Source organism: Myxine glutinosa, chromosome 12 (assembly GCF_964187855.1).
Source record: "Myxine glutinosa chromosome 12, kmMyxGlut1.1, whole genome shotgun sequence".
NCBI classification, from domain to species: Eukaryota; Metazoa; Chordata; class Myxini; order Myxiniformes; family Myxinidae; genus Myxine; species Myxine glutinosa.
In genome coordinates this window covers 45,276,872-45,300,109 of record NC_136272.1, presented here as the reverse complement: position 1 = coordinate 45,300,109, position 23,238 = coordinate 45,276,872, and the positions used below count along the sequence as shown (strand labels likewise).

Here is a 23,238-nt window from a genome sequence, read left to right as displayed (position 1 = left end):
CCCCGCCAGAAAGATATATGATTTATACGCTTTCGTAACGCAATCAAGATGAATTCCAGTCCATAAGAAACCCCACACCAAGGATTCCGAGTAATCAATAATATATTCCCCCAAGGAATCAACAATCAACAACCATCAACAATCAACAATCAATCCCCGAGATGATTAAGATGGCCATCTTATATATGTGTGTCCCCTTTCCCCACTCCCGACCCCTTGGGTACTCACGACCCCTTTGGTCTCTGTCCCTCACAATGTCTCTGGGCCCCTCCTGAACAAGGTTATGGTCGGCTTCGCCACACACGGGCGGTTGAACGAACCCCGGGCGGACGTGCTTCCACCGGGCACGTACCGTACCGGGAACCACGGCTGCAGCACACACCTCCTGGCCAAGCAAAGCGGGCAAAGCAAGCACCGCTTGCAACGCGTGCGAGGCCCCAAAGTGCGACCCGTACGCGTCCTTGTAGACGGTGCGGCGAACTGTGCCGGACGCTGGGTCTGTGCACGGCCCCACGGCAACTTGACGTGTCAAAAGGGTAGTTACACGTCCCGGTAACTCCTCTCGCCAGACGGGCTTGGGAACGCAGCTTTTCCACGCTGCTCAATATCGATCCCAACTCTCGTCGGAGCTGGGCGAGGAAGAAGAAGAATCGTCGCTTCTCCCGGACCTCGTGTCTTTTCTTCTTCCGTTTCCGGTCTCCTTTTTCCCAGAAGGGCTCCTGACCCTTTAATCACAACAACCCTTAATCGACTACACATTGATAAGCAAAGACCTGAATAGTAATTCACATACATTCACATAAATATGTAACATCACCAATAGATGCAAAAATTGAGTATAATTTATCATGCGGTCCCAGAACCAAATAAAATATACATGGTACTTGTAATGGCCTTCACAGCCCATACAACTACCACTCACCCCCTCCCCTCTCCTTCCAAACATATACAAGTGCTTACGGCTTCTTTAAAAGTTTTTTTTTTGTGGTCGTTTCATTCTACAATCTTTATCTGGGAGGCATGAAATACGTCCAGGCCGCCCCGATTTACTTCGTTACAAGGGGGTTATCTACAGGCATGCTGAGCAATCTGGGCAGGAATATGTCATTTCGAAAGTGCATATTATAGTCAATCATAAATGTTCCCCCTTTCCTTCGAGAGAACTGTTGCAGAATCATACCAGAATGGAGCTACTTGACGACAAACACAAAACAGCGACAGCTGCTGTTATAGATGAGAACCATGATACTAAAAAAAACAAGTAGTAATGTATATCAAACAATTGAGAGTATAAAGGAAGACTGCTGATCCTGATCCGTTCATTGTGCTAGCTCCTACCACGAGCCTCGACAATGTATTAAAAAATATATAACTATCTACTTGTAGGAAAATTTATTTTTTCAATCTGAGTGTCTGCAGATGTCAGTCTGTGATCGAGGAACTACTTCATTTCAATTGAATTTTATATTTTGAACATGAATTGGAAAACGAGCCTGCAGTTTAGCAGTACATTGGCTCTGAATTTGGTATATTGTACACAATGGTGTCCCGATCGCACATATGCAGACAGGGGTGAGATCATTTTTAAGTCTCTTTGCCTGTTTGGCAGTCAAACAAAATTGAAAATAATTTCAAACAGGAAGCCTACTGTTTTTAATGTTTGTCATAAGGGACACAAACAACAGGTACGAATAACTATTTTAACGTGTTAAATAAGGCGGTGTAAAAGCCCGGCCGCTATTGCCGGTAGTGGATCAATGGTGGTAAACTTCCAATTCTACTTTTCTTTTGTACAGTCTTTAAAACTATGATTTTATTTCAATTGAATTATATACTTGAACATTGTAGAACATAATTGTCCCCCGTCGCACAGCGTAGCGAAAGGGGGACTATTAATCCACTGGCTGAGGGGGTCCCCGTGTGCATGAGATGTGCCCTAAGTTAACTCTTCATAATATTGAAGTAGACCATGAGACATATCAAAAAAGTTTGGGTAGACTTTTGGTAACCCGGCAGTAACCGAGGAAATGACGTCATTAGCCACGCCCTTTGCCGCTCTATTGATACCAAAATTTATGGGTAGGGGAAACATAAATCGCAATAACTTTGGAAGTATAAATCACAGAACTACAAAATACCCATTAAAATGTTTGTATTTAAGTACTCTATTCATTACAATAATCATTATGCAAATTAATATGTTAATGAGGTCACCAGAGGTCAAAAGGTCACAAAACCCGAGTACAAGTGAAAATTTCACACTGCTCCAAAAAAATACCCACCAAGTTATGGATTTACTCACTTTTACATTTCTGATGCATGAAACTTTTAGAATAGATGCTACCTATTATTTTGATATGCATTTGGGGCCTTTTAATGCCTAAGTTTATTACATAATATCAATTGAAAAATGTCATAAATTTAAAAGGTGACCGTGAGGGGGATTGGGCGTTGCATATCCAGGCAGTCCAGGCCTTGCTCCCTGTCTTTGCAGTTTTTGATTCCACAAATTACCTGAGATGGTGTTCATTGTATTTGGAGGACAGGCACAAGCTACCTGACACGGCACCAGAAGTCTATGAGGCATTCCGGGCAGGTAAATTTGTGGTGAAGCGAACCCCTGGAAAATTCAATGCGGTCGGCGCTGATATGGCATTGGAACAGACGATCAATAGATCACAAAAGAGTGCCTCTGTTATCATCGGCAACACAAGAAAGAAGAAATTTGTGGCAATGTGGGAGCTTATCTATCATGAAATGCTGGCCATAACCAACCTACACAGGGAATTAAGTGGGGTGAATACCAGTCTATCAGAGGAAGGTACGATCAGCAAAGCTGAAATAGCTACAGGTGAACAGAAAGTCCAAGCAATCCTTGCGACAATAGAAAGGAATGAAAACCCATTTCAGCTGGTTCCTGATCAAGTAGAACTTCACAATATTCTCACCCAGGAAGTTATGTCTCATGATATTAGAAGCCAGTTACTTTCAGTAATGGAAATTGGGACCAGAGCATATGAAACACTGAGAACAGAGCGATTTGTAGAACAATCAGTTAGGTTCTCCTCAGTTATTCATCGAACAAACTTGAAGACATTTCTCAGCATACATAAGCCAGAAAAAGATATCAAAGGAAAATCCGCTGGAAAACAGAAGGAAGAAGCCCAAATGAAACGATCAATTGAGGTTACCCGTGCCCGTGGAAGGACAATGGAAGAGTTATTGCAGTATGATGTCTCCCCTACATCATATTTGTTTGATAAGGAAGGACAGATGACCAAACCACTAAAAAGTGCACTTGTCCAGGAACTAGAGACCAAACTCACCAAAGATGATGAGAGAACTCCAGTCAAGGTCAGTGCATTACAGTCCACATGTTTAGTTGACGTGATGGCCAACATCAGAAAGATAAAAATAAAAGATCTGCAGACATTTGGAGATTTCTGTGATAATTTTCTGAACTATGTCGCTGCAGTTGGTCAGGGGGATGACAGGTTGGATTTGGTCTTTGATTCCTATGTCGAGGGGTCCATAAAAGATTCCGAGAGAAGGCGCCGTTCAGTTCAAGCGGCAATTGAAATGAACATTATCAATTACGACACACCGTTACCTGTAGAAATGGACAGATTTTGGGCATCAAGCAATAATAAATTTAAACTCCAGATGCTTCTTCACTCACAAGCCATAAAGCGCGGAAAAGAAAGACCTTCCACAGTCAACGTTGTGGCAAGTTCTTTTTCAGGTGTATCTGGTGCAGTTACATGCCAGTCTGTCAAAGATGGCTGTTCAACAGAAATGCCAGACCTCAGTCCCGATGTAGAAGAGGCAGATGCTCGTATCATTCCACATGCGATGCATGCAGTCAAAAGTGGAACTGAACGTATTATCGTATTGTCTGGTGATACAGATGGGTTTGTACTGCTTATGCACTACTGGAATATTCTTTATTACAATGGCCTAAGCGAACTTTGGCTAAGGGCTTGTGTTGGAGATTCAACGAGATACATTCCAGTTCACACATTAGCACCAAAGGGTGGAGAAGAACTTTGCTATGTGCTTCCACTTGTTCATACCCTGACTGGATGTGACGACACAAGCAAGGTGGGAACAAAACATGCAGCCTTGAATAATGCCGGTCCATCTGAGTATCTGAAAGACTTTGATTCTGGAACAAGTTGTACCGACAGTTTCATGGCGTCCTGTGAGGCATACCTGGTACAAGTTATAAAAAAGAACACCAAGTGCACAACAATGGATCAATTAAGAGACCACATGTACCATCACAGTAAAGGTGTATCCTTGGAGCAACTTCCGCCAACTAGCCATGCAATACAGCAACACATCCATAGAGCGTTTTATGCAACCTATCAGATGGTGACTTTGTTACACCCTCATAAGCCCACATCACTGGATCCAACTGCCTTTGGCTTCAGGGAAGCAGATGAACTTTTGATGCCAACTAAAGGCATGAGACCAATTCCTGAAGAATACACAGTTTTGTGCAATTGCAAAAAATGCAGCAATGACAGATGTGCCTGTCGCAAAAATGGACTTCCCTGCATTAGTTTCTGCAAGTGTCAAAGTCTCCAGGGTGATGAACAAATTGTGCAATGCAAAAACCCCTCTGGTTCAACTCGGTATTAGCATAAAGGAAATTCCTTTATGGTATTAGGTATGTAGCAGTAATTTACTCTGTATAAGCATCGCTGGGTCATCTGGATCCCTTTGACAAACATGCGAGTAAGCAACGGTAAATTACTAAACTTGTGGACAATAGAAACTATTGTGTTAAAACATGTACTTGTCTATCATTGCTTGAGATATGTCTCTTTCATTTGATTAGCAGATCAGGCATAGATAACATTTTATGGAACCATGGTCATCATTCCCATGGGTATTTTTAAAGGCTTCTTGGCTTCAAATAAGATTTCAATTAAATCTAACCTTATGATGTGTCCGCCTACTCGACAAAACACTGAGGGTTAATACAATGGACTGAAGAGCATAAGGGAACTCTTCACAAAACATAACTCAGAATACATTCTCAAATTGCTAAAGAAGGTACTAGTATGCAGAACATTCTATTATACTTATGGACTGCAATAAAATCTGCCTTTTAAATTTACGGCAATTTTCAGTTGATGTTATGTAATACAATTAGGCATTAAAAGGCCCCAAATGCATATCAAAGTAATCAGTAGCATCTATTCTAAACGTTCCATGCATCATAAATGTAAAAGTGAGTAACTCCATAACTTGGTGGGTATTTTTTTGGAGCAGTGTGAAATTTTCACTTGTACTCGGGTTTTGTGACCTTTTGACCTCTGGTGACCTCATTAACGTATTAATTTGCATAATGATTATTGTAATGAATAGAGTACTTAAATACAAACATTTTAATGGGTATTTTGTAGTTCTGTTATTTATACTTCCAAAGTTATTGCGATTTATGTTTCCCCTACCCCTAAATTTTGGTATCAATAGAGCGGCAAAGGGTGTGGCTAATGACGTCATTTCCTCTGTTACTGCCGGGTTACCAAAAGTCTACCCAAACTTTTTTGATATGTCTCATGGTCTACTTCAATATTATGAAGAGTAACTTAGGGCACATCTCATGCACACGGGGACCCCCTCAGCCAATGGACTATATGGCTTTCCCCTCCGTCCGTGTGTCCGGGCGTGCGTGTTTGCGTGCGTGCGGGCGTGCGTGCGTGCATAAGCGAAGGACCGCATTCGAATTTGGTGTGTGGGTGCAACCCACGTCAAAATCCAAGATGGCCACCGCCATGTATGTCTGATGCCATGTATGTCTTAACCTTGTGAGCTGAATATCTTGAAAAATAAGCGAAGTACCAACTTCTAATCTGGTGTGTGGCTGTATCTAGGCACAAGGAAGAACCCTGTTTAAAATTGGGTCGCCACGTCAAAATCCAAGATGGCCGCCGCCATGTATGTCTGAACCTTGTGAGATGAATATCTTGAAAAATAAGTGAAGTACCAACCTCTAATCTGGTGTGTGGGTGTATCTCGGCATAAGGAAGAACGCTATTGAAAATTGGGTCGCCACGTCAAAATCCACGATGGCCGCCACCATATATATGTCTGAACCTTGTGAGCGAAATATCTTGAAAAATAAGCGAAGTACCAACTTCTAATCTGGTGTGTGGGTGTATCTAGGCACAAGCAAGAACGCTGTTTAAAATTGGGTCGCCACGTCCAAATCCAAGATGGCCGCCGCCATGTACGTCTGAACCTTGTGAGATGAATATCTTGAAAAATAAGCGAAGTACCAACTTATAATTTGGTGTGTGGGTGTATCTCGGCATAAGGAAGAACGCTATTGAAAATTGGGTCGCCACGTCAAAATCCACGATGGCCGCCGCCATGTATGTCTGAACCTTGTGAGCGGAATATCTTGAAAAATAAGCGAAGTACCAACATCTAATCTGGTGTGTGGGTGTATCTACGCATAAGGAAGAACGCTATTGAAAATTGGGTGGCCACGTCAAAATCCAAGATGGCCGCCTCCATGTATGTCTGAACCTTGTGAGCCTTGTGAGCGATATCATAGCATGTTTTCTGCGTCTTCCACTTTGTCAACTCACATCACTTCACCGACGGGGGACCTAGGCGTTACGCTTGTTCACTCTGTTGGCGATTACAAAAACTTTCAGTTTAGCAGTACTTGGACAAAATATTCCGCCAATTTACTCCATCTTGACCAATCAAACGTGCCTGATCACAACCAATCATACTACCGTATAAATAGATGATCTGAGATGAGGTTGTTGAAAAAAGGAATGATTTTATGTCAACTGCAATGATGGATTCCTTGACCTTGCTGATGATTGGAAGTGGCTAATTGGGCTGTAGTTAAGGGTGTCGCTTTTTGCAACTTTTTAATGTAATGTTGTGATGTTGGTGATTTCCACACAGATGGGAGATGGGCTAGTGTAAATCGCAGGGTGAAAAAGGCAGAGGGAGGTTGTGCAAGAGCAGCAGAGCAGGTTTTTAGGACACGTGAGGTGATGTCCTCCAGTCAAGTTGCAGAGTCAGAGTTCGATGTTTGTGAGAAACTTCCCCACCTTCACAGGTGCAAAAGACAGCGTCCATGAGCAGTTGGATATGACTGGGAAAGGTGGGTACAGAGAGAGGGGTTAGGGACACAATATTTGGAAGCAAACACAGAATTGAGGCATTCAGCCTTCATACGAGAGGATTCAGCCCTGGTGCCATTTGAAATGAGGGACGGAGTGAAGGAGGAGCATATGCCAGAGACAGACTTGACAAGCTGCCACCATGTTTTAGAGGAGGGAGAGAAGTTTGAAAGTTCATTCTTGAGGTTGGACAGATATTGTTTTCTGGCTCTCCTGTGAACGCACACTTATTGCGGGCTTCATGGAATGATCTGAGGTTGCCTTCGGTTGAATTTGCCTTCCCAAAGGAAAAAGGAAGTTGTTTTAGGGCAACTGTCTCACAAGATTCACTATACAAAGGGGAGGAGGATGGGCAAGATAATAATAATAATAATAATAATAATAATAATAATGCATTTATTTTATATAGCGCTTTTCAGGAAGCCGAAAGACGCTTTGACAGAGTGCAAAACATAATGCATAGCAAAACATAAAAACAATTGCAAAAAAAGAAGAATCAATAGGGAAATATTCAAAGCACAAAGGAGGGAGAAGGAGAGGAGATAGTCAGGGGTTAGATGCTGTGGGTTAAATGTTGAATGCAGTGTTGAACAGGTGAGTCTTGAGTGATGTTTTGAATGTGGTGAGTGAGGAGGAGTCTCTGATGGTGTGAGGTAGTGAGTTCCAGAGGGTGGGAGCAGCGATGGAGAAGGCCCTGTCCCCCCAGGATCTGAATTTGGTCCGGATGGGGGGGGGGGGGGGGGTCAGGAGGTTGGTACCAGCAGAGCGGAGGTTGCGGGTGGGAGTGTGTCTGGAGAGGAGGTCAGCCAGGTAGGATGGGGACAGGTTATGGAGGGCTTTGTAGGTCAAGAGGAGGATTTTGTACTGGATTCTCTGGGAGATGGGGAGCCAGTGAAGCTTGTAAAGGACGGGGGTGATGTGGTCACGGGTCCGGGAATGGGTGAGTAGACGGGCAGCGGAGTTCTGAATGTATTGGAGTTTATTGGTGATTGTTGAGGGTGATCCATAAAGGAGGCGATTGCAGTAGTCCAGACGGGAAGTGATGAAGGCATGGATGAGGGTTTCTGCAGCCACGGAGGAGAGGGATGGACGGAGACGGGCGATGTTTTTCAGGTGAAAGAAAGATAACTGAAAACGAGATGGGATGCATCTGTACATAAGGGAAACCAGGTTTCTGTGAATTCCCAAGCTGAATTATAATATCAGGGAACGGTAGATATAGAATACCAGTCCTGAAGTGCGATGGCTGCTTGCAGTCTCTGCCAATTTGCTTGAGTGAACTTCCAGACTTGCCGGCATCGACGCTGTTATCTGAGAATGGCCAAAGGGATGTTGACCTTCACAAGCACATGAGCAGATGAGCCAATTGGGGCAGTAAAAGAGCAAGATAATTGGCGGGGAAGTTGGTCATCACCAAATCCAGAAGGGAAGATTTGCCATTGGGAGAGGAAATCCTGGTGGGAAACTTTACAGATTGATTCAGTCCTGGTGAGAGCGGTAGTATCATGGGTTGTTTTTCACCCAGAAGGGTCATGGCTGGTGAGAGAGGTACCAACACCCAGCCAATTAGCATGGTGACAATTAAAAGTACCATACATGAGGAAGAGAGAGTTGAGATGAGTGGATAGAAGTTAGTCCATGTTGTCAGACAGCGAAATGTAAATGTCATCAGCATCACTGTTTGGAGGACGGTACAGAACACATATGAACGAAAGGTGGGAGCGGAGAGGAAGCCGTAGCCAGAGGTACTCCTGGGGGTGGGGTGGAGAGAGGGCAGTGCAGGGAGAGTGAGGAAGAGAGTTTTTGATAAAGATAGCCACCCCACCACCAGGACGAGGCTCAGGTCTATCGTACCGGAGGAGGGAGTAACCAGGAAGAGATATTAAGGAATCAGAGACATCTTGAAGGAGGAATGTTTCTGTTAAGCAGATCAAGTCTGGATTGTCAGAAGCAACCTGAATGGAGAGATCAATCAGGTTTGAGCGAAGGCCCCGGATGTTTGAGGTCCATACCGTTAATGAGGAGAGAGGGGGAGCATCGGGTGCAGGAGAGGGGAGGGGTGGGGTAGGGGCAGATGAAGGATGGGCCGGGGAGGTAGGAAGAGCAGTTAATCGTGTGTCAGAAATTACAGAAGAGTTACAAGAAAGGGAAGGATGAGGAGGACGAAAGGTTTGATGGTGATGGGATGAGGCACAGTGAGGAGTTGTTTGAGGGGGGCAGGGGGGGGGGCACTGTGTGCCGTTGCTATAGATAGGACTCACATTCCAGTTATCCTTGAATTGGAAACAATGCGGGAGGGGCGGGAGGGGGATTTTTATGCCACTCACTTGTTTACAACATTTATATTGGCCAGGATATGTTCATGATGCTCTAATGAACTTGATTATTTTAGATAATTGTGTGGTGAGAACATTCTTCCCTAAAACCAAGATGGTTATTTTGTGGAAGCAATTCGAGGCAATTTATGATAAGCGATGATTTTTTTTGAGGATAAAAAAGGATAAACTCAAAAAACATTTTCCATAAAAGAGTAATTATGCCTCTTCTATTTCAGTTGTAGACGGTGGCTTGCAAACCGAGCCTCAAGGGCGGTGTACAGAAGCATTTTTTAAAATAACAATAAATACAAGGCGCAGGTAGGTGAAATTCGCTGCACGTGATGTGCAACGCACGCAGAGTAAAACGAGTGTTCATTTACATCCGTATGATGTCTCATAGTCATAAATAAAGAAGATATAAGATTATAAGCACACCTGACACTAGGCCAAGGCTTCAGACTTTGGCACGCTCACGAGGCTGCACCGTCGAATAAACTGCTCCAACCAGTCATATTTGACGAGCTTTTATACTAGTGGAGTCACATTGACAATCCGTGTCGTTGAGATCAACTTTCGTTAAGAGCACCTGGGTGTCATTAAGTTTACAAATAGCGAAAACCGTCCAAACACGTGTCGTGAAATGGCTGCGCACCCATCACAAAGGCATCAAGGTGCGACTACTGACAAACCAACAACTCGCACCCCTTCAAGTTGCTAATACGAGCGATTAAAGGTGGCACAATATACATTTCACAGTCTAGAGGAGACTCTAGGGACTTTGCAATGCAACACTCAATCAGGTAGGGAAACAGTTATAAGGATAATCATTACCGATGGTGGTAATGACTGTGCCAGCAAAGAAGAAGGCGCTGCCAAGCTCCCAATGGCTGGACTGGTTCGAAGCTGATCCCAGAGGGTTAACTCCAGCGCTGATGGCTTCAGTCATACTCTGGGAGGCAAAAAACACGAATAATAAATAATCCTTTTTTCAATTCTTGCACGTAGTGTAGCAGCATAGCAAACCTGTTGTGCATTTTGTGATACAAGCACCAAATTTGGCACAAATGTACATTAATATGTTGCGAACATTTTCAGATATTGGGCCACTTGAAATTCCGTAATTTTTTTTTTCAAATTTTTTCAAATTTCGTAATTTCAAATTTTTCGGGTGACACCGTCACAATTTCGGTCTTCGAGGCCGGCCGATATAGTGGGGCGGCTTAGCCCAAATATTCAAAAGAATTGTGCATTTTGTGATACAAGCACCAAATTTGGCACAAATGTACATTAATATGTTGCGAACATTGTGTGGTCAGCAATGAAGACGAGAGTCTGAATTACATGTATGCAAAAGACCTTGTGAACCAGTGAAGCAAATACACGGGTAAGCATGAATTAAATCTAGGGCATGATATAATTTCCATGATGTTTACCTCTACACTCAATGGTGGAAGGAGGTAATGTTTTGATCCCAGCTTGTCTGTATGTCTGTTTGTCTGTTAGTCCACAAAATTCCAGACAAAGCTTGTAGTAGTGGTAGTTGTAGTGGTAGTGGTGATAACAGAAATTGTTATATAGAACTGAACTTATATTATTATTATATGCAGAAAATAACTTCATTTCTATATGCCCTGCAGTGGACAGGTTAATTGGTTTATGCACTGAAGGGGTCACCCTGGTGTGCACTGCTGTGTTCTGCCTCACTGAGTTGTTCAGGTATGATGTACTCAGCACAAGCTTCCGGTCGGCCCGGAGGTGGGGGTGCGGGGCCTGTCACGGAACGTCAAAACAAACGGCCTGCCGGGGCCGCCCAAAAGTCGGGCGTGAGGGGCGCGTCCACTAATGGAACGCCTCTCGCTTCCCAGATCGAGGGCCACGTGGTCAGGAGAACCTCGTCCCTTCCGGTCACACTTTGCCTATCGGCCGGCCTCGAAGACCGAAATTGTGACGGTGTCACCCGAAAAATTTGAAATTACGAAATTTGAAAAAAACAATTACGGAATTTCAAGTGGCCCAATATCTGAAAATGTTCGCAACATATTAATGTACATTTGTGCCAAAATTGGTGCTTGTATCACAAAATGCACAATTCTTTTGAATATTTAGGCTAAGCCGCCCCACTACGTGAATGGTTAATTTACTCATAAAGTTAATAATATGGAAGGGTTGAGAAATACATTTATAATTGTGGGACTTTCTTCTTATTTTTACCTCTGCCAACAAAAATGGACGGAGGCTATGTTTTCACCCCTGTTTGTCTGTGAGCAGTATATCTCAAAACGTTATGGACGGATTCGGACGGAATTTGGTGGACAGGTTGGGTGTGTGACAAGGATGAATTGATTCGATTTTGGGGAAGATCTGGATCGGGATACGAGGATGTATAATGGGTATTAGCAATTGGTAGTTGAGAAAAATATGTTAACTGCTGTGGACAACAAAGTGATGGTGACACTTTGGATGTTAGTCCTTTGTGGGAGTCCTCTTGCTCGACTAGTCCCTGAAACGTCTGTGGGTGGTTCGTGTACATTTTCCAACCTTCAGCTGATAGAGCCTATTGTCTGTTGGTTGAATTGTCTGCTGATGCAGACTGACACTACACTTGACAAAGTCTAGTATTTTTCTCATATTCATGTACGTTTGCCTCAATGTGTCCATTACTCACTGTCCTCCTTCTACAGTGGTGTTGCATGGTAATGTCCTGTGGTGCACTTTTCTATAATATAAGATAATTAATTCACCACCACACATTTTAAGTATCTCTGTTATAATCCGATCTGATGTACCATACTCTGTGTTACACAGCATTGGTTCTGAAGTAGGTTCTTGGCCAAGGGTCATGCTGGGTGGTTTGCCATCCCTCTCACAGAAGTAATCAGGGCAGGAATTTGGAATTTGGCCAAGGAGCTGGCGATACCTCGCCTACACTCCGCGAAGGACACCGTGGAATCTTCAACGTCCACCGACTAATGCCGACAGACGGGACGGAACAGTTACAATAGAGGTCACAAAAGAGAGCATATAAAATTGCACTCTAGATTACAGTAGATCTGAGAACGTCAGGCATTTATGTCTTGCAATATCTTGTCTTCTTCTGAAGGATCTCTGACATAAATCGCATGTGAAATAGACAAGAGCACTTGTTTTCAGTTCTTGTCTGGCTTGTTTGCAGCATGCGTCTATCTCTACTCTCTTTTGTTACAGGCATGTAACAGGATAAAAAACTCTTTGCATTCTTTGCATTCCCTCTTTGCATTTTTTTCTCCAAAATATCTTCCTAAGTAACAATGAACCAGCTGTCTTCTTTAATATTAAACTTATTCAGATCTTGTCTCACTTTATCTCTCCAACGCATCTTCGTTACATCTTACGTGCGATGGGCAGCGCTGTGACACAACCATCCAAATAGCAGTTTCTTGGGGATGTGGTTGTCTTTCATCTGGGCATCATGGCCTAGCCAGCGAAGTCCTCTAGCTGCAATAATATCTTCTTACTCGAGTTACTACTTCTCCATCCCAAACTGTCTCCTTACTTGTACACTACTAATATACCCTGTCCATTGTTGAGCCTGACTGATACATAATATGCTTCGGAAGCACCTGTTTGTGGAAGGCCTATATCTTCCTGGACATATTTCTCTTGTTGGTCAATGTCTCAACTCACAAAAGAGCACACTAAGCACTACAGCACAATAAAGTCGTCTTTTTGTCTTCAGGGAAATGTCATTGTCCCTGAATAAAGGTCTGTGTAGTGCTCCAAACATTCTCGAGGCACAGGCAATGCTGTCTTTGACATCCATTGTTATACCACGATGCGATTCAACTATTGCGCCGAGGTATCTAAAGTCAGTCACTACCTTAATGGCTTCACCTTTGATATATATTAACTGTACATACTCCTTGCCTCCATCGATGATGACTAACTAAAAAATCTTAAGACTATTCACTCTTTCTTCACTTTTTTTTTAATCAATGCAGTTCGTTTATTTAAGACTTGGCTGAGATGAGGACTCCTAGTCCTTGACTGGATCCTTCAACATAAAAACAAAAAAGGTGGGTTCAGCTATTTGTATTACAATTACATAACAAGAAAGAGCAATCAGAGATTGCAAACCCTCGCAAGGATGTGTTTTTAGTGGTTTTAAGGCTTTTGTGTTAAAACAAATATAGCGGCCGAACCACATGACCGATGACGTCATCATAAAACAATTTTCCTCCACCAATTTATCCCTAGATGACGCTCAACAAGTTTCATCGTTATCGGATGAAGTTTTGTACTTGTCGAATTATGACGTCATAATGGAGGCACCTATGACATCATCATTAACATGTGTTATTCCCCATGGAGAGTTCTTTACAATGAGCCACGTCTCAATTTTTTATATGCAGTGCTTTCGGAGATATACGTCGAGATGCAAAGTTTTCCGGTTTTTCCAAGATGGCGCCCTACCACGTGACCTATGACGTCATAATTATCATTTAAAAAAATACTACAGGCGGGGTGCACCCATGGTGAAAATTTCCTGTCAATCGGACCAACGGTTGCAGAGAAAATCATTTATTCTGTGCGGACAAACAAACAAACAGACAGACAAACGGACTCAAATGCAATACCCTCCTCTGGCGAGGGTAACTACGATAACACTTGGTAGAGCGCATACCTCCACCATGCTGATCATTTTTGTATCCCACCAACAGGTCTTAACCAAAATCTAATCAGCTTGTTCTTGTCAGATATCGAACTCATCCACCACGTTTTGTCATAGCCCATCCACAACTTTTTGAAATATCGTGTTGTATATGGTTTTCGGCGTGTTTTGTCACACACCCAATCTGTCCACCAAGTTTCATCTAGATTCGTCCATAACTTTTCGAGATATCCTGCTCAGAGAAAGACAAACAGGAGTGAGGACATAACTTCCATCCACCTTCGGTGGCAGAGGTAACGAGTGAGACCAATTTCCATTGAACCTTCACCACAACAACTTTCATACACACACCATGTCAAGAAACACGAAGTCAATGACTCCGCATTAATACTGCAGCAATATTCTTTCGAAAGGAGTAGTCTGTTGCGTGCTGGGCTGCTTGACATGTATGTAGTACAGGTGAGAATGCTGAGGTATGGGTACCTCACAGGTAGGATGAGCCAAATGGCCTCCTCTTATTAGTCCCCTACCGGTGTACACCGGAGGGGACTGTAGGTTTGCACGCCGTCCCTCCGTCTGTCAGTCCGTCACGTAAAGAACAGTTTTCCGGACTTTTTTTCTGAACTCTTAATGCTAATGATATCAAACTTGGTACATGGTTTCCTCATGATAGGTTACAGATCAAGTTCGAACTTCACGACGTTTCGATCATTTTTGACAAAGTTATGGCACTTTGAACTTTGGTAATTCTGATAATTCTGATGATCCTTCCCTCAGTGCCATTTTAAGTTTTAATTTCCTTTAAAAAAGATTTTCTCTGCAATAATAGGACCGATTAAGATCAAATCTTCACTGTAGGGGGGGACTCGGTCTGTAGAATATTTTAATGGTAATTATGACATCACAGGTCACGTGGTTCGGCCGCCATATTGTTTTTCGTGAAAACACAAAAACCCCTTTTTCTCTGCAACGGCTGAACAGATCGAGGCCAACCTTTGCAGGCAGAATCGCATACCCATGACGAACAAAAAAGTCAGCGAACATGACGTCATGCATCACATGGTTTCAGAGTTATGACGTTTTTAAGCACAAACCTTTAAAACCGAGCTCCCCCCTCATTTTTGATCCAATCGAGGGGAAACTTCACAGATCTGTTCAGCATGTCAGTCTACTAAAATGTCCTTTTGGGATTTGCGATAGGGCACGTGGTTTGGCAGATATCGTTAATTAAACGAAAATATTTTTTAAATGGATATCTCTTGAATCGCTAGTACCTCAGACCGTGAGTTGGTAATTATATAATTCACACAGTGCAATACGTGCAGGCCGCTACACAGAGCGACCTTGCGGGCTTATCAACGAGGCGAGGCATGACACACATGTGTCTCAGCATACCTCAGATCAAGTTTGTAAACCAGCATCAACCGTGCATAAATTTGCATATTCGATCATTTTTGACAAAGTTATGGCACTTTGAACTTTGGTAGGGGACATGTATTGCAGCGCAATACTCAGAATGCTTGTTTGTTTTGTATGTAGTATCGGTGAGAATGTTGAGGTATGGGTACCTCACAGGTAGGATTTTTTTTTTTTTTTTTTTTTTGTATACAAGATCGAGGCTCGTGAAAGAGCGAACATTAATCACACAGAAAGACAAACAGACACATAAAACAAATAACATCGGGAGCGGTAGACAAGATGGGGAGAGAGGGGGCAGGACACAAACACAACATTTGAGAGCAGGGACCGAGAGACATGGAGACATCGAGAGATCTGTGGGAGGGAGAGGGCTTTGGGGGGGAGGCATGTGAAGGGGGTGGGGGGTGGGAGAGGTATAAACATATGGACACTGCCAGGACTTCCAGGAAAGAAGTTGGAATTTCAAACAAGGTGGATCTGGGGTGAATTAGTGGGGGTAGAAAAGATCAAGGTTTTGGATGGGGGAAGATAAGAGATGGTGGTGAACAGCTGTTTTAAAGACCTGGAGGGAGGAGTGGGATTGAAGGGAGTGTGGGAGTTTGTTCCAGAGGCGGGAGAAAAGAGGAATGAAAGAGTGAAGGTGAGCAGAAAGCCGAGATTTCGGCAGTTTAACCATCAGAGGGTTGCTGGCAGATCTTGTGCGACCTGTAGGAATATTTGGGGGACAGAGCACAGAGAGAGCTGGGGGAGCAAGGCCGGAGAGGAGTCGGTAGAAGACAGAAAGACCACCTACCTGCCTGCGGTGAGTGAGTGAAAGGCCCTCAGAGGTAGCTTCATCGCGGGAGATTCCAATGATTTTGAAAGCTTTGGATTCAACAGCGTGAAGCCGGGCCAGGTGTGAGGCAGGAGCACCAGCCCATAGGGGAGAACAGTATTCCATTGAGCTGCGGATGAAAGCCTTGTATGTGGTGAGGAGCTCAGGTGTGCCGAGGAAGGACTTCGCACGACGGAGGATGCCCAGTCGGCGACTGGCGTTGGAGGCCAGCTTGGAAATGTGGTTTTCCCAAGAAAGATCATGGCAGATAGTGAGACCCAAAAGCTTGAGCGACAGAACTTCTTGGAGAGGATTGTTGAGAAAGTAGATGGGAGGGTTGTCCAGTCGATCTTTTCGGAGAGACATAGTAAGAGAGTGAGATTTGTCAGGATTGAAAGACATGTTCCACTTGTTTGACCAGTCTGTGATATTGTCCAGGTCTTCAGAGAGTGAGGAGGCTGCAGACTGCCGATCTGAGGGAAGAGGAATGGAGCGGCAGAGAGTGGAGTCATCAGCAAAGAGATAGAGAGGATTTTCCAGAGAGTCGGAGAGATCATTGATAAAGACCAGAAAAAGCACAGGGCCCAGCACACTGCCTTGGGGAACTCCAGCCTGAACAGGAAGGGGAGATGAGAGAAATCCATTTAGGGCCACACGTTGACTACGACCAGAGAGGAAGTCCGCAAGCCATGCATGGAGATTTCCATGGATACCATAGGAGGAGAGTTTGGTGAGCAGAGCTGGGTGCCAGACCGTATCAAAGGCACGTGATATGTCAAGGGAGACAGCTCTGATTTCCTGTTTGGCATTGAGGACCTCCATCCATTGTTGAGACAGCAGAAGCAGCATGTCCAGAGTAGAGTGACCTGGTTCTAAAACCAAATTGATGATCAGAGATAAAGACATTGGAGAAGAGGAAAGATTTCGTTTCCGAAGCAATGATGGATTCCATGACTTTGCTGATAATTGGGAGCAGGCTGATTGGTCTGTAGTTGCAAGGATCTGTTTTTGCACCTTTTTTGTGTAAAGCGGTAATGTTTGCTGATTTCCAAGATGCTGGCAGATGACCTTGAGCAAAAGATAGGGTGAAAAGAACAGAGAGAGGGTGAGATAGAGCGGCAGAGCAGGATTTTAGGACCCGTGGGCTGATGCCGTCTGGTCCAGTTGCAGAATCAGAGTCGAGGTTTGACAAAAACTCCTCCACCTTGTCAGGAGAGAAGGACACAGAGTTCAGGAGCAGTTGGGTTCGACTGGGAAAGGTGGGAACAGAGAGAGATGGGTTTGGGACTAAGGATTTTGAGGCAAACACAGAGTTGAGGCATTCGGCTTTGTCACGTGCGATGTCAACTGTGTGGCCATTTGAGGTAAGGGAGGGGATGGAGGGGGAACAAACACCAGAAACGGATTTGACCAGACGCCACCAGGATTTGGAGGAAGGAGACAGGTTTGAGAGTTCAATTCTTGAGTGAGGAGAGATCGTGCTTCCTGGCACTCCTGAGGGTAGACACACACTTGTTCCGAGCTTGGTGGAAGGAACTGAGATTGCCTTCAGTTGGATTAGCCTTCCAAGAGGCAAAGGCAAGTTGTTTCAGGGCAACTGCCTCCTCACAAGATTCAGTGTACCATGGACGGGAGGAAGGGTAAGACAACTGAAGGCGAGATGGGATAAATCTGTGCATGAGAGAGATCAGTTTGCTTTGGAAGTTATGGCACTTTGAACTTTGGTAGGGGACATGTATTGCAGCGCAATACTCAGAATGCTTGTTTGTTTTGTATGTAGTATCGGTGAGAATGTTGAGGTATGGGTACCTCACAGGTAGGATTTATTTTATTTTTTTGTATGTGGTGCAGGATGAGCACCACATACAAAATGGCCTCCAAAATGGTGCAGGATGAGCCAAATGGCCTCCTTTTATTTGCCTTGTATGTAGTATCGGTGAGAATGTTGAGGTATGGGTACCTCACAGGTAGGATGAGCCAAATGGCCTCCTCTTATTTGTAGTATCGGTGAGACTGCTGAGGTATGGGTACCTCACAGGTAGGATGAGCCAAATGGCCTCCTCTTATTTGTCTTGTTTGTAGTATAGGTGAGACTGCTGAGGTATGGGTACCTCACAGGTAGGCTGAGCCAAATGGCCTCCTCTTATTTGTGTAACACCTTTTGACATCCATTTTAATCCTTGACCATCGGTGTTGCACTGTTAAGAATCACGACAGCTCATCGGTCTTAGACCAAGCGGAAAGCTCCAGAGGACTTTCCGCTAATTAGCTCTAATTGTAATGGTTAAACCACTCGCAATGCTTAGAATTAAACTACCGTCGAGAGACTGCTGTCAGCCCTAGATGATTTGTTTGTCTCTTATACTTAAGACCCCTGCTGCGGACGATGTGATGTATGAAAGGTCATGCTATAAAAGAAGACTTAGAAAGGCTATTGTGACACCTTTTAAAATGGCCTAATCCTCCGTTTTCCCCCCAGGATTATAAATGAGTTCTAGTTTCCACTCTCAAGCTGCTTAAACAGTTTTTTTTTTTTGCAATTTTTTGTCGATCTCAATTCCTATCGTTTCCTGACACGTCTGCAGCAGTTGCTTGATGGTTCAAAGATGGTGCAACTCAAATGATGAACATCAAAGATGGTGCAACTCAAATGATGAACATCAAAGATGGTGCAACTCAAATGATGAACATCAAAGATGGTGCAACTCAAATGATGAACATCAAAGATGGTGCAACTCAAATGATGAACATCAAAGATGGTGCAACTCAAATGATGAACATCAAAGATGGTGCAACTCAAATGATGAACATCAAAGATGGTGCAACTTTTATTTGAGTGCTTGGGCATGCATTACGTTGTAGTTCTGATAAAGCGAAACTAGACCTTGAAAAGATCTTCCAGGTCTTCGGAGCGCACACACGTGTGCTTGCGCAGGAATTCCCTCTTGGATTGTTCCAGTTTGTCACGCTGACTCTCCTCGTAATGCTGTTCCAGGGCTTGAAACACGGCGCCACCGGCCACCAGGTACGACAGCACCAGCGTGAAGAGGATCAAAACGGTCTTCCACTTCATCACCGATGGACCGGTGCGCTCCTCCGACTCTTCCGGCACTGCCGCCGCCGCCGCTGCCATCGTCGCCTGCACGGCGAAGCGAGCTTTGTGTGAACATCGCGGGAAAGGTTCACCTGGGTGAAGAAGGGTGGTGAGAGACCGCACATAGGATCTCATTAAAAAATTGGCATCGAAATACTTATATCCTTTTGTTGCTCTCTTTACGACCTTTCCTACCACTTTCATCAGCTTTTGCTCCTCGGGCCTTCAAGGTCACTTTTACAAACCGTTAAATCATATTTGTGACCTTTCCAAAATTATCAAACAAATTCATGTAAATTGAGTACCCAATGACCTTTACCTCCACCACCACCACAGATTTACTTTAATGAGCTCTTCGTATTATACAAGTGTCAAGGTTCAAGGCTCAAGGAAGTGTTGAATTTGCATAAATACTTGGCCAAAGCAATTTAACGACGATGAAACAGTCTATTGGATTCATAACACTATGGTCATCGCATAATGAAGCAAGTAGTGAGAGTAGAACACCGAGAAATTAAAAATAGATCTTGATAACTACTGCCCTTGTCCATTTCCTGCACTGCACATTATTTAAGATTATAGTGATGGCAGGTTAATAAACAGGAAGAATAGCCTTATACAGTAATTTGCAAAACCTTCAAACACAGAACCTAATGTAATAATGTAATGAAACACAGAATAATGTAATAATGCTATGAACGTTTTCAAGCCAGAAGTGAATGAGTTGCTCACCAAAGCCTCGAGTCTACATATACATATACGTATACATACACATGAACATATACATAAACATGAACATGAACATATACATATACATATCCATATACATGAACATATACATACACATGAACATATACATATACATGAACATATACATATACATGAACATATACATATACATGAACATATACATATACATGAACATATACATATCCATATACGTATACATATACATATACATGAACATATACATATCCATATACATATACATGAACATATACATGAACATATACATATACATGAACATATACATATCCATACACATATACATATACATGAACATATACATATGCATGAACATATACATATACATAAACATATACATATACATGAACATATACATATACTTGAACATATACATATACATGAACATATACATGAACATATACATATCCATACACATATACATATGCATGAACATATACATATGCATGAACATATACATATACATAAACATATACATATACATGAACATATACATACACATGAACATATACATATACATGAACATATACATATACATGAACATATACATATACATGAACATATACATATACATGAACATATACATATCCATATACGTATACATATACATATACATGAACATATACATATCCATATACATATACATGAACATATACATATACATGAACATATACATATACATGAACATATACATATCCATACACATATACATATACATGAACATATACATATGCATGAACATATACATATACATAAACATATACATATACATGAACATATACATATACTTGAACATATACATATACATGAACATATACATGAACATATACATATCCATACACATATACATATGCATGAACATATACATATGCATGAACATATACATATACATAAACATATACATATACATGAACATATACATAAACATGAACATATACATATACATGAACATATACATATCCATACACATATACATGAACATATACATATGCATGAACATATACATATACATAAACATATACATATACATGAACATATACATGAACATATACATATACATGAACATATACATATCCATACACATATACATATACATGAACATATACATATGCATGAACATATACATATGCATGAACATATACATGAACATATACATGTACATATACTATACATATACATATATACATATACATTATACATTATACATATACATGAACATACACACATATATATATATATATATATATATATATATATATATATATATATATATATATATATATACATATACATATATATATATATATATATATATATATGTATGTATGTATATATATATATATATATATATATATATATATATATATATACATATATATACATATATATATATATATATATATGTATGTACATATACACCAGATTTGAATAAATTTTTCCTTGTCACACACAACCTGTCCAACAAGTTTCGTCGAAATCCATCCATAACATTTTGAGATATCCCGCTATGTATCGTTTTTGGCCCTATCTCCCAATGGTAAAGAATCACTTAATAATTCAATAATTCTCATACCCGAATCCATATTCAGATCTTCACCAAAATGGAATCGAAGCGTTCTTGTCAGACACCCAACCGGTCCACCAAGTTTCGTCCAAATCAGTCCACAACTTTTTGAGATATCCTATGTATCGTTTTTGGCCTACCTCCCAATGGTGAAGAAACACTTAAAAAATCTAGTAGCCGGATCCGAATCCGGATCTTCACCAAAATCTAATCATTTCGTCCTTGTCACATACGCTACATCGCTGCCAAATTTCGTCCGAATCCGTCCTCAACTTTTTGAGATCTTTTATTCACAAACGGACAGACATACAGACAAACGGACAGACAGACATACAGGGGTGAAAACATAACCTCCATCCACCTTTGGTGGCGGAGGTAACAATATGCAGCAGCTGAAAAGGCCTTGGTTTGAATTATGCTTCCCAATAATCTGTTTCAGAACATCTTTCCCAAAGGTCACAGAAAGGCCTCCACCTTGGGTTGACTTTACTACCAAATACCCTACATACCAGTCTCGTTCATATAATTAGAATAATGTGGCGAGAATAATTGACGATGACAGGGCAGTGTGCAATGCACCGATCAGTCTGTCACATAGTATGGCAGCCATATTGGACTTAAGGAAATAAATTGGACATCTCCGAACCAGCCCAACGAATTTTTTTTTAACTTGGCATATGTCATCAACTCCCCATGGGGTACATAGGGTGATAACAATGATGTCATCAGCGAAGTGATGTTTCAGGCATAATTGGTTGAATCAAAATCCTTATCTGAAAAATCTGAAACATCGTATATCTAATCTACAACTTGATGTGAGTGAAGAATTACATTTATGATGTCATATGTATTTATGACGTCAAATATTGAGGGATGTCCAATTTACCTGAGCCTCGTCCTGGAGGGGGGGGGGGTGGGGGGGGGGGTTGCTATCTTTATAAAAAACTCTCTTCCTCACTCGCCCTGCACTGCCCGCTCTCCACCTCACCCCCAGGAATACCTTTGGCTACGGCTTCCCCTTCGCTCCCACCTTTTGTTCATATGTGTGTTGTACCGTCCACCAAACAGTGATGACTCCATCTACATCTCGCTGTCTGATAATATGAACCAACTTCTATCTACCCATCCCAACTCTCTCTTCCTCATATGTGGTGATTTCAATTGTCACCATGCCAGTTGGCTGGGTGTGGGTACCTCTCTCACCAGCCATGGCTCTTCAGCAAAGGACTTCTGTGACTCACTGGGACTGACACAATCTGTCAATTTCCCGACCCGGATCTCAGTCAGCGGAGCATCTTCTCTTCTGGACTTGGTTATGACTAACTTCCCTGAAAATGTCTGCTGCTCTTCTTCTGCTCCAATCGGCTCATCTGATCATGTGCTTGTTAAAGTGGACATCTCTCTGACCATTCTCAGAGAGCCTCCTCAGCGTCGACGAGTCTGGCATTTCACTCAGGCC

General features: G+C 42.4%; 1 protein-coding gene across 1 annotated transcript in view; it reads right to left on the bottom strand.

The window, feature by feature from the left end:
- The window catches only part of LOC137437241 (potassium channel subfamily K member 10-like), a 41,895-nt gene that overhangs the window by 5,182 nt on the left and 13,475 nt on the right, over positions 1-23,238 (bottom strand). Inside the window, exons 2-3 of the mRNA XM_078766368.1 lie at positions 19,241-19,542; positions 10,307-10,424 (exon numbers count right to left, since the gene is read on the bottom strand). Coding sequence (XP_078622494.1) covers positions 10,307-10,424; positions 19,241-19,542 — 420 coding nt within the window. The remainder of the gene's footprint in view (positions 1-10,306; positions 10,425-19,240; positions 19,543-23,238) is intronic.